The 17,328-nt window shown below is 34.1% G+C and overlaps 1 protein-coding gene across 3 annotated transcripts; it reads right to left on the bottom strand.

Moving 5' to 3' along the window:
• Nucleotides 1-2,293: 2,293 nt before the first annotated feature.
• On the bottom strand, nt 2,294-9,173 carry LOC111899651 (riboflavin synthase). Of its 3 annotated transcripts, none has more exons than XM_042901138.2 (2): nt 8,218-9,173; nt 2,294-2,432 (listed from the first exon to the last, which is right to left on the bottom strand). In XM_042901138.2, exon 1 carries the CDS (start codon nt 9,017-9,019, stop codon nt 8,231-8,233), a length of 789 nt encoding a protein of 262 aa, XP_042757072.1. In that variant the 5' UTR covers nt 9,020-9,173; the 3' UTR covers nt 2,294-2,432; nt 8,218-8,230. The 3 variants fall into 3 exon arrangements, with proteins under 3 accessions (XP_042757072.1, XP_023751269.1, XP_023751268.1); XM_023895501.3 differs by lacking the exon at nt 2,294-2,432 and adding an exon at nt 3,070-3,211; XM_023895500.3 differs by lacking the exon at nt 2,294-2,432 and adding an exon at nt 6,943-7,150.
• Nucleotides 9,174-17,328: the final 8,155 nt, after the last annotated feature.

Below are 17,328 nucleotides of genomic sequence, written 5' to 3' on the forward strand. Positions count from 1 at the left end.
CCTCAATTTATACCCCTCTTTTAATACAATTGGGACTAAAAATACAAATCTAAAGAAATAATCTAATTTTTTTTTTTTTTTATGAAAATGACTGATTTGTTTTGAATTAATTTTGTGTCATATAAAAAAATATATCTTCTGATAAAAGATATATATTGGAGTTCGGACAGAAAAAAGATATATAATGGATTTCGGACAGAAAAAAGATACAAGCATGAAAGCAAAATTTCAAAAAAATACTATTTTCTTTATGAAATCTAACAAAAGTTTAAAAAAAATATATATATATATGAATTAAATCTGATCTCCCGTATTTTGTTGAAACATAATAGATATGAATTAAATTTGACTTAAACAACCAAGCAGCTGAGGTCGCATTGACCATAAAAATCAACAATTATGAACACTTCATCAATAATTGTCTTACGTAGGATGTCAGGAAAAAAAAACATAAAAAACTAATCATAAATATTGAATATGTAAAAAAACAGTAAGGACTTATTTTACAATATATATATATATATATATATATATATATATATATATATATATATATATATATATATATATATATATATATAGACTTAGGTTCAAATGTTTTCACTATTTATTGTGTGCATGTATGATTAATTCTGGACCAATCATTTTAGTTATTTTAAGAAAGTAGTTAATGTATATTAAATGCTGAAGATGTAATTATTATATGTTATATCTTCAACATGTAATATGCATTAATTACTTTCTTAAAATAACTAAAATGATTGGTCCAGAATCAATCATACATGCACACAATAAATAGTGAAAACAAAATAACCTAACCCTATATATATATATATATATATATATATATATATATATATATATATATATATATATATATATATTAAAGACTAAATATGTACAAAGTAATAAATATATTACCTTATTAAGTCATTTTTTCAGCTTATCTAAAGTAGCCGGTTATAAGGACTTACAGTTAAACAAGTTAAAGGGATAAATATAGACAAAAAAAACTCAGTGATCAAATGGATACAAATTGAAAAATATATTACTTTTTAAAATCATTATCTTTTTTGAAAATTAACAAAAATAAGTTTTGAATGATATTTGTTGTTGGGTGCAAATGAAAGAAAAAATAGATATTATATATTTATTCAAACTTAAAATTTCATATTTAATGACCATAAATATCAAAAAATTAAAAATTAGAGTGCTATTAAATAAATACCCCATGAATATTTTTATCAAAATTAATTAGTTTTATGAATATCTTTAAACGCTTCAATACAAACTAGCATATAATTTTTTATGAGAAATTAAATATCATCTTAGTGTTCTTATTATTTATATTTCTATCTATATGAAATGATGACAAATGTCATAAAATATTATTAATTTTATCAAAATATGGCACTTGTCAGCATTTCATTGGGATAAGAATATAAATACAAAGAAAATATAGAAGGATATTTAATTTCTCACTTTATATATATATATATATATATATATATATATATATATATATATATATATATATATATATATATATATATATATATATATATATATATATATATATATATATATATATATATAAAGTGAGAAATTAAATATCCTTCTACAGTTTCGTCATATATTTTGGAGTTGAAAAATTAGAGATCTCAAACAATAAAAGTGTTTTTCGACACATACTTTGATATTTCTTGAAATTTATCTTTCACAATAACAATACAAAATTATTATTATTATTTATTGTGAAATTGATCAAAGTTAATATAAAATAGGTGTATTTTTCACACAAACTCGAATTAATATATTTTTAAAATGTCGTCTAGATCATATAAGAATGTCAATAGGCAAATGGGTTGCAAGCAACGTCGATATGAACTCTTACCTTACACTCTAATACTTCCATCATATTGAAAGAAATTTCAAAAGAGAAAATGAGTTATCGACAACCAAAACAACCTTTTCCATTATATCTATATGATTTCCGAACATATGAATATATAAGTAGGTGGTGAACCTATGCTACACATGGATTAGAGGTGTTTTTTATATTTCTTTTTTCTGAAGACAATGTCAAAATTAAATGGATTCTCATAAAACCTTCAAAATTAGGATATAATGAAAGATGAACACAATCTAACGATTAGGCTATACTTCAATATCCCAAATGAGAACCTCATTTAAATAAAGATGAGCATATTTTAGGATTTCACATGAAACTTTGTAACTGTCATAAAAGTATTGTAACATCCAAAAAATTTCAACCAATTTAAACTTTTTAAAAACAACCCAATTTCATTAATTGATTACAAAAAGGTTTTCAATACATTTATTATCAGAGTATTCTCATAACCATATCATAAAACATGAACATGAGGAGCGGTACGATCACGTCTTTGCATTGCCACGGTCTCCTGAAGTACCTGAAACATTAAACCACAACTATAAGCCCGAAAGCTTAGTGAGATACCCCTAAAATACCAACAACATATACCATACACATAACATGTCATATCATAACAGAACAGTCATGCACTTCGAGTTTACTGTGTGACTGGTCTGCCGCACCGGGCCTTCAGTCCACCTGGTCCACCCTCCGAGTCTAGCCATATACATCGAGTCTGCAGTGTGGTTGGTCCGCCCGCACCGGGCCTTCAACCCACCTGGTCCGCTCTCTGAGTCTACAGTATGACTGGTCCGCCCGCATCAGGCCTTCAGTCGGCCTGGTCCACTCTCCGAGCCTCGGAACGTCTGGTCCGCTCTCGTGGGGCCTACAGCCTATCCGGACCGCTCGCTAGGCCTTCGGAATATCCGGTCCGCCCTGGGTACGTTGGCCTACAGCACAAAGCAGGACCCGCCTCAACCCAACCCAGTCAACCAACCATATGCACATAAACATATAATCATATGACAATTAATCACCAATCAACCGATCTAGCAGATCACATACATAGCTGTCACACCCCCGAACCAGACGGCGGAAACGTCCGGGGGCTGTCGTGACTCAATTGAATACCATAACATTGAATATATATGAAACGTAACAACATTCGTCACCATGCATTAATATAGTACAACCAGTAGAGTTTACATGAAGTACATTGTTTAAACATTACATTCCCAAAAAAATAAATTGTTCGATTCGTACATAAATAAACTGCAAGCCATCATTGAATATGATTTCCTTTGATTCACTGGTTCCCTGAGAATACAAGTATTTTGAAAAACGTCAACATATGAAATGTTGGTGAGTTCATAAGCGGTATTTGAAAAACAATGTTTCGTGTCGTTTGAAAACCACCAGAAAATCCGATATTTTCTGAAAAGAAAAGCTTTTGAAAACGTTTGTGAAGATCCATAGGTATGCTTGTTTGTTTCTATGCTTGTAAAAATTGTTCATTAAAGTTGTATGTATTTCGAACCTGTGTGTATTGAAAACCCTAGGAAAACCCGATGTTTTCCTAATTCCTTGAATTCCATGAAGTTACATTGAAACCATTGCATAGCGTGTAGTGTCAGTCCCAGGCGACGTTGGATTATTTTTGAGCATGATTAATTGCTACAAACATGCATTACACAAACGACCAGTTTATAGCTATACTAACGATCCCGTAGGCGTCGTCCGTACTAATCACGTTATCCAACCGCCCTGACTATGTGTAGTCCCACATCCGAAGAGAAAGAGGGCACGAAGACCTCGATGACTCCATTAACCGGTTGGGGATAAAAAAATGTACGAGGGGTCCCAGACCCGCCTCGCATGAAATGTCGACTTTACTAGCAATACCAAAGGACCCTTGGGGACCAGTAGTATACAAGCCATTGAAAGTCCTTTTACGTTGTGTTAGATCGGTAAAACCCAACACTTCGTAAGATAGAGGTCTTCGGGCCTTAAGATCAGGTCATTGGGCTAGCTAGGCCCAACAAACAAGATTTTACACTTTTGGGGCCCAAAGATGGTGCGTAGACGTCTGTGCACACTCGCATGTATATGAATTCCCAAACGTTACTTGTATAAATCGTAGTGTCGTAGTGTTAGTAGTTTCGGATTTTTATTGGTTCGAGACCGAACCAATTCGTTTCACAACGATTTTTGGTATTGTAGTGTATTGTATTTTGTCGATAGTCGCGGTGCCATTATTTGATCCAATTGTATGCATTGAATTAGCCTTGAAAATTTTCTGTTTTCAGCCCCTCATTGTTTGTAAAATTTACTTTTTCAACCCTTTAATTAAATATTTTCCGGTTTGGTCCTTAAATCAATTTTCTTGACATTTTAACACCAAAAATTATTGCAATTGATATTTTTCAGCATATTTTTCAATGAAAACAGTTTAAGTCCCTGAAATTTCAGTTTTCTCGGTTATAACCCTTCTTTTTCGCAATTTTGACAATTTTGGCCCAAATTGTAAAATTTTTGCAACTTTGGTCCTTTTTAAATTTAAAAAGCATTTTAAACCTTTGAAAAAGACTTGGAACACTTATAGTCCACTGTTTTACAGAAAAACACAGTTTTGGCCCTCCAAAACAGAAAATCTCGCATAATGGGCCTCATTGGGCCGAAAATGTCATTTTTAGCCCATTAAGCTTGAAATTTATGTTTTTAATCCTCTAAATGAGTATATTTCCAGAAATTGTTTTATTGAAACTGTTTTGTCACACCTCATCCATCAGAATTCGTGATATGTCAAGTTGGACCCTTAATTTTGTATTTTTCACATTTTAGGTCCAAAATTTGTGTTTTTAGCCCAAAGAAATTGTTACTAAGCCATTTAGCTATTTTTCTAGAAACACTTTGTATGTAGAAATATATTTGATGCTAAAATCATTTAACATAAGGTATATCTCGGTTTTGAGGGGTTTTATGGCTAGATCCAACATTATAACACACAAAAGCACACATATAAGCATGGAAATCATACAAAGCATACAAAACACATATAGATCTACACTTTCACTTGTATTCCCCCCCCCCCCCCCCCCCCAAAAACTCATAAACATAGAAAATAGGGGGTATGAAGCTCACCTTGGTGTGTGATTTCGGTTTTTGAAGAAAAGATGGAAGAAAACTTGGTATTTTTGGTCTTAGCACTCTTTCCTTGAAGATCTCGAGTTTGGTATGCTTCTAAGATGTAAGATCACGATTTTTGCATGGATTAGGAAAAGATTTTGATGTCAAAAAGAATCTAAGTCATAGATCCAAACATAATCTTACCTTAGATGAAGAATTTGTGGGAATTTCCTCTTGAATGCTCCCTAAATTTCGTGATCTTTAAGTGGAGAGGGAGGAGTGTTCTTGAGAGAGTTTGAGAGATTTTTGTGAGTGTGTGTGTGTTTGAAGTGGCCGAGAGTGAGAGAGAGAGGAAGAAGAGATGACCTTTGAAGTGATATGCATGGAGATATGGACTAAGTTGCATGGATATCCAAAAGACAATAATGAGGTGGCAAACCAAAGTCAACTCTCTTCCTTTTCTTGGGTTTGGGCCTTGGGCCGAGATTTTGGAAGGGAAAGGAAAAAAAATTGGGCCTTTGCCCTTAAGCCCAATATTAGAGTTAATCTTGGGTATGTTTTAAGTCTAAAGGAATGTGGTAGGATTTTTATATTTTTATTGGACTAGTTTAGGTTATTCATGTATCAAGGCTTTTAATTCATTTCATTCTAGGCCCAACATGACCCAAAATGTTGAAATAAATTAGTGTGGGTCCAATTAGAGCCCAATTAGGGTTCTAAGCCCATGATAGTTTAATTGGAAGCTTATTGGTCCATTTGGATCCAATAAGGAAGTCCTAGTCCAAAATGGAATTAAACAAGGACTTCTAGGGTCTCCAATTGTTTGATGACTATTTGTAGTACTTGTATGATGTATTTGATTGCAGTTTTTGAAGTCATAATCATAAGTGTTACACATGTTCTTAAGCTTTTGATTCACATTAGCTTGAGTGTATAGGTTACATGACACAAAATTTCCAGTTGTGACAATAGCACACTCTAACAAGGATACCGACCTAACCGGTCACTAACATAGCATCATCCTATATTCCAGGATTCCGACCTTAACCAGGTCTCTAACATATACCATCCTAACTACCAGGATGCAAACATATAGCAAAGCAATAACATGACAACTACCCGGATTTCCATCCGATAAAGGGCCGGCCTTAGTGCCTTAGACCCTGTCGATATAGTGAGGATAACTCACCTCGCAACTGCTGACTGAAAAGATAAGATCACGCTGCTCCAACCTCCGACACGAACTCCACCACTGATCAATACCAAATGACTGAACTCAATAAATACCAATAATTACCAAAATACCCCTGGAAGTCAACTAGTCAACTCTTGGTCAAGTCAAAGTCCTCAGTCAAAGTCAACCTTCCTGACTGACTCTACTCGCCGAGTCAACCCGCTGACTCATCGAGTCCCTAAACTCAGAAACTCCCAATCCACGACTCAACTCGCCGAGTCTAACAAACTCTGAGTCCTTTCTCGCTCAACTCACCGAGTCGTCCCTCGACTCACCGATTCACAGCTCAACCAAAAAGGTTAGGACTTCACTACCAGACTCGTCGAGTCCAACAACAGACTCGCCGAGTCCAAGGCAATCTTCAACAGACTCGCCGAGTTGTTCTTCCAACTCGTCGAGTTCCTGCCTATCTTCATCCAACTCGCCGAGTTCACCCATGGAACTCGCCGAGTCTCTTCAGTTCTCATTCCATATAGAGGCTTTCCAAGCCATGCATGGGCTCAAATCCCTAGATCCACCCTTCTACAAGTCATTCCTCACGTAAAGTGGAAAACTTTACGTGAACTCTAGGAGCTATGAGCCCAAAATGCTCTAGGGTTAAGGCTAAGGACAAAAGAGCTTCACCAACAACTCTTATACAAGAACTTTATGACATATAGGACCATCACAAGCTTACAAACAACAAGTAGATTTCACTCCACTGCAAATTGATATAAATATTCATCAAGACATAATTGTAACCATATTAAATTGGCATACATAGTAGAAGAATAAGCCATCCGAGAAAAGAAGAAGAAGTAATTCGTTCATGAAGAAGCCCTAAATCGGTGATTTATAAAGGAAGAATATATTAATTAATGACATGCCACCAATTATTATGTCACTAGGTGTAAGACCTGTGTAATACACGAGTTGATTTAAAAAAAGATTAAACATTAAAATGTAAACATAAATTATTTTTGAATGTACAACTTTAAAATAAGAAAGAAAAATACATATTTATTGCAATTTAATATCATATATATAATATTTAATACTTTACATATATAAGCATATATGATTTTAATTTTAAAAACTTGAAACAAACCAAAAATTAACAAGTGGATAATATTTATTTCAAAAATACCACAAAATGACAAGTGTCAAAACTAATAAGAGAATGACATGTGGCAAAAAAACATTTATTTATTAAGGGGGATGTCATACTAATTAGGCCAAATCATCATTTAACCTGCAAGAGTTGGTTACCTATGGGTAACATTTGAACAAAATATATAGTTTGCTGATGTTTTTTTGTAAAAATATCTTATTTTGATGGTATTTTTTGTAGAGACTAAACTTGGATGATGTTTTTTGAATAATTTTGAAATAGTTACCCTCATTAATCATTTTCTCTTGTTTTCTTTGCCTTAATTAATTCTTACCGGTAAATGTCGGTTACTATAATAACATTTAAACGAAGAGAAATCTACAGAAAACTCCAAAACTTTTAGGAAAAAGTTTCAAAAAAATCATAATTTTTTTAACAGAAAAGTCCAAATTATTTAACATTTTATCCTAATTAACGAAAAAAAATCATTTTTTTAATATTTGAACAACAAATGAAAGATTATGCGATTTTCTCAAAATAATAAGAATTTTCTATTAAAAAAAATTAGGACGTTTTTGAAACTTTTCCCAAAAGTTTAGAATTTTTCTATAGATTTCCTTTTAAACAAAATACTATGTAGTTGATGGTGGTTTTTATATAAATACTTTATTTATTTAGATAGTATTTTTTTAAATACCAAATACTATTAGAATAGTGTTTTTTAAACCATTTTGAAATTTTTATAAGACGTTTTCCTAGATTCAATTATGCTTCAGAAAGTTGCATGATTTTATTAGAACTCAAACACGTGTTACAACATTGTCATTGCAGATCAAATTCAAACCTGAAGAAAAAAAAACAAACAAACAGTACCTGATCATCATCATCATCTTGATTTAATACTCTCCACAAATCCACTGCTAAGAAGCTTCTCTACATATTTCCCCAATACATCCACCTCCAGATTCACCTTTTGCCCGATTTTCTTCAATGGAATCACAACGTTCTGCTGTGTATACGCCACCATCATGAAATTAAAACACCCATCTTCATCAAACACCTCCACCACCGTCAAACTAGTCCCATCCACCGCAATAAACCCCTTCGGCACTATAAATTTCAATATCTCCGGCGAAGTTTTCACCTTAATCCACAACGAATCTCCTTCAACCTCCATTGAAACAATCTCACCTGTTCCATCAACATGCCCCTGCACAAAATGCCCACCCATTCGTGTCGATGGTTTCACAGCTCTCTCCAAATTAACAACCGAACCTTTCACCAATTCGATTAACGACGTCTTTCTTAACGTTTCAGGAGCCAAACCGGCTTTGAATTCCAACCGATCGGAATCGAATTCTGTGACTGTTAAACAGGTGCCGTTCACAGCTATGCTGTCGCCGAGGTTAACGTCTTGGAGGACGGTTGGAGAATGGATTACCATGTCGAATGATTCGCCTGATTCGTCGAAACCTAATTCCTTGATTTTTCCCAGTTCTTCCACGATTCCGGTGAAGAGGGATTTTATCTGTGTTCTTTGGTAGGTTTTAAGGGTAAGTGATTTTGGTTTCTGGGGGTTGAAGATGAGGGATGAGGGGAGTTTAGGTTTGAGATTTGTTAATCTAAGGGAGTTGTAAAGTGGGAATTTGAGGATCGAGGTTGATGACATCGCCATTGTTGTGATTTGGATTCAACAGCAATCGGGTTGATGGCTCCATTTATTGTGATTTGGATTCGATAGCAATCGTTCCTTGGTCTGATTCATGGCGTTTCTCGGTCTGATTCATGGCGTTTTGAAGTCTCTGCTTATTTTCGCCGGACCAAATCAATAAAAGAAAATTATAAGAAATTAAATATAGTTATTTTAGTTCAGGGATGAGCATATGGACGGAAACCGGCCGGAACCGGAACCCGATAGAACCGGTCGGGCCGGGACCGGGACGTTATTTTTGTGGATTTTTAGAACCGGGAACCGGTAGGAACCGAAACTGATATAACCAGAACCAGTAGAACCGGCAAAAACCGGAACCGTATGATGCTATTTTTCAAGGACCGGTTCCAACATTTGAAGACACGACAAGAACCGGTAGGAACCGGGAACCGGTAGAACCACCGGGCTGGTTCAGTTCTTGATTTTGGCCGAAGCCGATTCCCGGTTCGGGCCGGTTCCGACCAGTTCGGTCCTTTTGCTCATCCCTATTTTAGATATTTATATGTGTCAATCAAAATTGCAATTAGACAAAATTGTAAGAAGAAATTTCAACTAAAATTGTATAATTGGCTCGAAATTACATTAAAAGGTTCTTTTATAAAAGTTATTTTGGAAATATTAGCCATGATCTTTTTTAACAATTAACTAAGACGTAAAATAACATAAGATCATATATCATATGTAGAAATTTTATATGTTTTATCTCATATTTCATGTTGTATTATATTTGTTTCTTTTAAGCTTTTAAAATGACAAGTTTTATCAACACATATTATAAATTAAATAATAAAATTATTTATAAAATAAATTATTGAACAATATTTAATAAATTCTTATATCAATAGATCTTTTCATAGATGGTGTTTATGATCGAGCATAATGCTATTTGTTGATCACTTGTTAAATAAATAAGGGAGAATTTCATATATGTCCCTGTTAAACTTCAAAATATCATATTTGCCCAGTTTAATTTCTTAATATCATATTTACCCTTCATAAACTTTCAAAATATCATATTTGCCCAAATCCTTTTTATAATGTTTTTAATATTTTATAATCATATTTTATACCTTATCATTATTATAATAAATAAAATTTTTAACCATATTATCCTTAAGTCTATGATAATTGAATGTGAAATTCTAAATTGTTGGAATATCGTCCTCTTGACTAACAAAAAGATTCATCTTCAACCCTCTCTATGGAATGTATATTTTGATTGTTTAGTTTTTGTTGTTGTTTATTATTATCATGTTGTAGATGGAGGATATTTTAGATATTAACATTGATATTTTGATGTTTAAAAATTGCATATACAATATTTTGATATTTAGGAAGGCCATATATGATATTTTGATGTTTAAAAAGGACATATATGATATTTTGAAATTTTATGAAGGGTAAATATGATATTTAGAAATTTTATGAAGGGTAAATTTGATATTTAGAAATTAAGTTGGATAAATATGATATTTTGATGTTTAATAAGGGCATATATTAAATTCTCCCAATAAATAAATATGATTTTTAGAATGGCATCTATACTTGAATATTTATATTATTTTAAAATGAGAAAATGAATATTTTTATCTTATAAAACTAAGTAATAAATAAATAATGTAATAATTAATTATATTAAATAGAGCTTTAATAAATAAATCAATAACCAATGTTAGTATTCTACTATATTTTTTTAATAATATAATTTTCAATAAATATACAACATGGGGAATATATTCTTTATAACTAATAAATGATATCTTTGGAAAGAATTTTTAAAAACACAAGCTCCTTGAAAACTATCTTTAGTAGCTTTTTAAAAAAACTATTTGATAAACTATTTTTTTTTGTTAAACATGACAACGTAACAAATTAGTTTATAAGTTAACTGTGACGTGTTAAAAATAGCTTAAATCATTGTATTTGCTCTTTTATATAGTAAAGTATATTTATACATAAAATATCATTAGTGCTCTACGATTGACATTCCACATGGATTACGTAATCGGTTAATGTGGGTTACCATTTTTTAAAAGTATGTATGCATACAATTTTACTAAAGTAATTAAAATAGTTATACTTTTGCAAAATAATTTGTTAGGGTTTTGTTTTGTTGAAGCAATATAGTAATTTTGCAAGTACCGTTATATAGGGATATGAGCATGGGACGGAACCAATCTGAAAATCGAATTTGATTGAAAGTCAATCCTGAGTATCGAATCTTATTAACATTACCGAGAATATTATCGGTTTTCGGTACTAGCATTGGTACTAATGGTACCAAATCCCGAATTTCGTGATTTTAGAGTACCGTCTCATATGTTTAAATTTGGTATCGGTTCTTGTACGGTACCTTTACAATATCAAAATTTGATACTAATTGTTCATCCCTACTCTTATAAGAGATATGATTATGTTGTAATAATTTTTAAAAAAGTCATTATATCGTTTCTTAATTTGATATGTTCCATTTTCCTTACTTTAGTAATTAAATTAAGATGTTAACAATTAATGATAAATTTATGGATTAATCATATACAAGGTTTTAACTGACATGATGCATGACGTGACGATAAGGTCATGCTTCAAACTTTACGAGCAATGACGAATCATGACGTTTTTCAAAATGTGACTTACGGCGACAATTTTGTATATATAAAAAAGAAAAATAATATAATTATTGATTTATATAAAATATATCAAGTTTTTAAAAGAGTTATATCGACCCTTAATAACAAAAAGTTAACAAAAAACCATAATGTGCCTTGGTGCGCCATAACCCGTCTTGGCATACGCCACACTTAACATCAATGTCATGCATGTTTTCAAAACAACATAGTCACACCTCATGTCATGACACACCTTAACATGCCTTTTAGAACCCGGATCACATATATTACTTTAACATTAACTTTCTAAAAACCTCAAATCTTATTATTATTATTATTATTAGGATAAATTGTAGATATGATCCATGTGAATTCTCATTTTCTGCGGATTTTTTGTTTCACAAAACACCATTTGGAGATGGCTTCATTGTGATTTTGGTTCATACATTCAAATCATGTATGATTTCTTCTATTAATTAAAACATGTACACACCTCATATGAGGGCATTTTTGTCTTGTCAATATTTTCTCTCTTCTATTCTATATTACAGATTTACAATCATGGTAAAATGTTCGTTTCTTAATACAAGGAAATGGTACTGACATTGTAGACCATTAGAACCTTGAACCATCATTTTGACGTCAATCTCATCTACACTAAGTTACTCTGCTTTTTGTACTACATTGATATGAATGTGGTTTGTTACCAATGTTACTATGCCTCATGTTTGATACATCTTTGTAATTTTTTTGTTTACTTTTTACAAATGCTCATCCCACCAATCTTTCAATTGAACTCTGTCACGGTGGTCAGTTTACAAGATTCCCCAGTAGATGGTCAACTGTGTTTTATGTATTTATTAGACATCAATGAATTTTATATTTGTGAAATGGATATTGTTATGCAAGAATTAGATTATTTTGAGGGCCTAATCATATGCTAACATTTGAGGTTTACACATGGTGATTTAGATTTTAGACTATAAGCATTAGGTAACGATGGTGATGTTATTAACCTCTCTCAATAGGTTGGTTATAAAAATGTACATCAGATATGGACCATGGTAAAAGTAAAAGTAACTTATTTACCTATTTCATGTCACGTAAGTGTTCCCCTAAGGTTATCATAAAAGAATTAACATAAATCAGGAAAATATCTTAACTTACATTTTTTAAACTTGCATCTCCAAAAAAAACCCACTAATATGTCTGTGAGATTGAATCATATGTAGGATCCCCAGCATATTGTTTATGGTCTTCTGTCAAAATACGTAATGAACTAGGTCAGCTAAATCTAAGAGTGTAAAGTAATTGTGAAAACAAGGAAGTTCATCATGTAGTAATTAAGAACTTATGTCTTGAATGGCTTAATGATACAACTACTAATGTTTAAGAAGAAATAGTTTGTGTCTTTGGCTTATCCCATAACCAAAAATAGATGAAGGTGTTAGGGATGAATATGATAACCACTGTATGAAGATCAAATGCTTAAAAATCTAGCAAAAAAAAGAGCTCTTAAATATCACAGAAGAAATTTTAATTTATGAGTTTGTAGAGCTCATAAAAATACCACCGTTTGATATTGTTAGCTATATATATATATATATATATATATATATATATATATATATATATATATATATATATATATATATATATGTGTGTGTGTGTGTGTGTGTGTGTGTGGAAAAGTGAATATACCTTAAGGGTATATACATTTAGGTACCCTAACTAAAATCCGACGTCGTTCCAAGTTAATCTGTCGATCTGTCCTTTTTTCTTCCTCGTGCTCGCATCTATCAACTGAGCCACCAAATCATCGATATCATATCGACCCAATGGGGTTTACTGTAAGGGAAGGATCTAAATTTCAGATCAAGCTCACTTATTGTTTGATTATCATCAAGAAATAGATGGACTTCGAGAAGCTGAGCTTTCTAAATCGTTCATTGGCACTACCAAGAGAGGAATCGGGCCATGTTACTCCAGCAAGGTCATCCGAAATGGCATAAGAGTATGGAATTTGAAGCATATGGACACCTTTCCTGATAAGCTTGATCTTTCGTTCCAATGGGTTCGTCATCCACTTGATTTCACACCTATGGATTATCCTACCAGGTTTATCAATTAAACTCTTAATCCGAAATAAATCAATCTCATATTCTTTTCTTTTTTTCCCTTGTACAATATGTATAGAGTGACTAAGGTTTCATGAGCAATGTGGAATTAACATCACAACCGAAAATTGTAGGCTAAACTACTGAGTAATTCCATAACTACCCGCTGTTCGATTAAATGCCTCAGTGATACGAGCCCTAATTTTTTTGACTTTGGATTGGCAAAAATTATTGCAAGTAGAAAGGGGAAATGACAAACCGAGTAATTATAATACAATATGTATATGCGTGTAAAGATTTCTATCTAACTCTTTTTTTGAAAAAAAAAACACAACTTTATGTGTATTGAATATAATTTGCTTTCTTATGTGTACACAGGCAGTGGTTATATGTCTCCAAAATACATAATGAATGGCCATTTTTCTACCAAGTTTGATGTTTACAACTTTGGTGTTTTGGCTTTGGAGATAATAAATGGGAAAAAGTGTAACATCCCGTTTAAAATAGAATAATTAAATAATAAATCTGGAACCCCGAGATGTAATTTTATTATTATTTTATAGCCAAAATCAAATAATGATTAGCGGGGTGTTGGTTTCGGGGAGCCAAATGTCATGATTTAGAGTTTCGGGGGTTAAAATGTAATTCCGGGACTTACTTTGCAAAGGATTTTAGAAGTCAGGGGGTGTTTGGTATCTTTTGGACTTATTATGAAGAGGTTTTGGATGGATGGGGCTGTTTAGTTAATATTTCGGACTTGTTTTGCAAGGAATTTCCGATGGAAGGGTTAAATGGTAAATTAAGGACTTGAATTGAAAGAAAGGAAGATGGAGGGGCTGATTTTGTTATTATGGAAAAATGTCTAAGAGGGGTCGGGTATATAACCTCACTACCCATCAAACCCTAACCTTAGAGATGTAGTCGTCACTTGTATCTCCAGCCGCCACCAACTATACCATCGCCGGACGTCGGGTGTCGCTGGGAGGAACCACCAAGACCGATATTGTATCGGGGTGGACCGATCGACGGTGCTGGGTCGAGTTTCGTCGCTGCCATTGCCGCCAAACGGCTGTTTCACCGAGTTTTGCTGTTGCCGCCTCCGTTTCTTCGATCTCCGGACCGCACAAACCACCCCTCTCATACGCGTTTTCCGATTGGCGAAACTATCCATTGTTGCTGCTACAACTCGTGTTGTCGCCTTCTCTCTCTATCCGCCCTTTGTTTACTGCATTTCAGCCATGATCACCGCCACTATTCCATTCACTGCCGGCAAAGAACAAAGATGCCGCCACCTCTTGTCACCGCAAACCGCCATCATCCACCGATGTGGTTTGTGGTTCGTGATGAGGTTGCATGTGCGTGTGGTTTCTGTCGAAAGAGAGAGTCACGAAGAACCACCATGGCAGTCGGCTATGGTGGTTATCGTCGTCAACGTTGCTGCTGCCGCCGCTTCACGCCATCATCGCCACCTTACGCCACCAGGTGGGTGGGTGGACTCCTTTCGTGAACAGAAGACATATGTGTGTGTGTGTGTTTATTATAGTGAAGTGGTGTTTGGGTGTTTTTTTGGCCGAAAAAGTCACCACCACCACCGTGAGGTGGTGGCTGCCACCATATACCACCACCGGCCACCACAAGGCTGAATGTGTATGTGTGTGTTTTTATTAGTGTGTGTGTGTTATTTGGATTATGTTGTAAATTGTAATCGTGTCGGAATAATCAATAGAAAAACTCATAACCACCACCGTGAGGTGGTGGCTGCCGCCTCCTGCCGCCACCATCCGCCATGTTGGGTGGCGGTGTGCCTTGTTTACGTTTTGACTCGTTTGGGATGCTTGGACAGAATGTGCTTGATGAAACCCTAGTGGGCCCAATGAAACCCTAATGGGCCCAATGAAGTCCAATTTGACCTAAAATCCCAACCAAGTGACTAATAGGCTAGTATTGGATTGGAAACCCTAATTTGGGTTTGGAAAACCCTAATGGCATAAAACCCTAATTTTGGGAAATTATCGGGACCTGCAGTTGAATTAATTACTAAACTGAAAATGTTAATTAATAATCGTTTGCATATTAACCTAAGGCAATATTGGACTTAATGTCACACCCCAAAACCGGAACAACGGAAGCGTTCTGGGGTGGATGACGTCATGTCAAGTATCACAACACATGCATTATAGTAATCAAAGTACAACAAAACATTGCATTAATAGTAATAGTTTTACATGGTTTACATTACAATACAACAAAGTAATACAGGTAAATATAAGTAAGTATAGCATGGTACTAAGCTATCTTCATCAACAGCTCCGGGGATGTACCTGTCTAATGCTAACCTGAGAATACAAGTTATTTGAAAAGCGAGTATCAGCATTTTTACAAATGCTGGTGAGTTCATAAGTATTTAGTGACGTTTTAATCAAATAACTTTATATAAGTGGTAGTTTTCAAGTATATAGTGAAATAGAGTCCTTTCCAGAAAATCATATATTTTCCAATTAAAAAGCAGTCTTCTACAAAGACTGGTCAGAGTTATGTGGTAAAAAGGTAGTCTTCCCTTAATCGCTATCATTATCAAAATACAAAATTTGATTAAAAAAAAGCAAGAGGAATCAGGGAAATAAGATATGCCTCAGCAGTGAAGACTGCTGACTAAGGCAAAGGAATCATAGAATCCAGGAGAGTATCGAACAAACGACACGCCTGGATCAGTCTAACAAAGAAAGACACAGACCCCAGACGGTGCCAGATGAAAGGTACAACTGGCAAGGTCGAAACAGAGAATACAAACCGCAGACAGTATCAAATGAAAGATACAGCTAGCAAGGTCTAAAACAGAGAATACAGACCGCAGACAGTATCAAATGAAAGATACAGCTAGCAAGGTCTAAAAACAGTGTGACTCTAAGAATGGGTTTCCCAGCATACAGTGTAAATTCTGGTAAAATACCGTTACCTTAAGGCCATGAATTATAAGGCAACCTGGGATACTCGTAACCATACTAACCGACACTAGAGTACCTGACGCCCTACAAGCGTCTATAAAATATGACATTTGTCACCCCTTGGCTTGGTGGGCCGTGGACTGTAGTTAGCAGTCAGGGTGCGGGGGTGTCAATCCCGTATAGATCTATACACATAATGTCCGCTCTCCCTACAGGAGACTCTGGTTACCAACTAGACGACGGAGAAGGCCGTGTCCCGAAGATGCATCCCAATAGTGTGTAGTGGGTTTCATATGTAAGTGCTGAACTAGGGGTAGAGACTCATAATTGTACTGACTAGAGTAAACCTACATGTCTATGTTCATATACATAACATATAACTAATGAATCAAACGACCTTCGGACGGCCATCCGATCCCACCATACCACATCTCAACGAAGAAAAGGAAATAGGGCGGACAAGCCTTCCTAAGTCCTTCAATCATTGTTTATATGCACCTATACAAGCACATACATGCATCTAACTACGACTGAGTGTGGAACAAGTGGAAACGTACAGTGTGGAATAACCGAATCGTATGTATAAACGTACAGTGTGTGAA

This window comes from Lactuca sativa, chromosome 4, assembly GCF_002870075.4.
Source record: "Lactuca sativa cultivar Salinas chromosome 4, Lsat_Salinas_v11, whole genome shotgun sequence".
NCBI classification, from domain to species: Eukaryota; Viridiplantae; Streptophyta; class Magnoliopsida; order Asterales; family Asteraceae; genus Lactuca; species Lactuca sativa.

Excerpts from the sequence above, each read along its gene's own strand:
- LOC111899651 (XM_042901138.2), bottom strand. The coding sequence starts at position 9,019 with ATGGCGATGTCATCAACCTCGATCCTCAAATTCCCACTTTACAACTCC.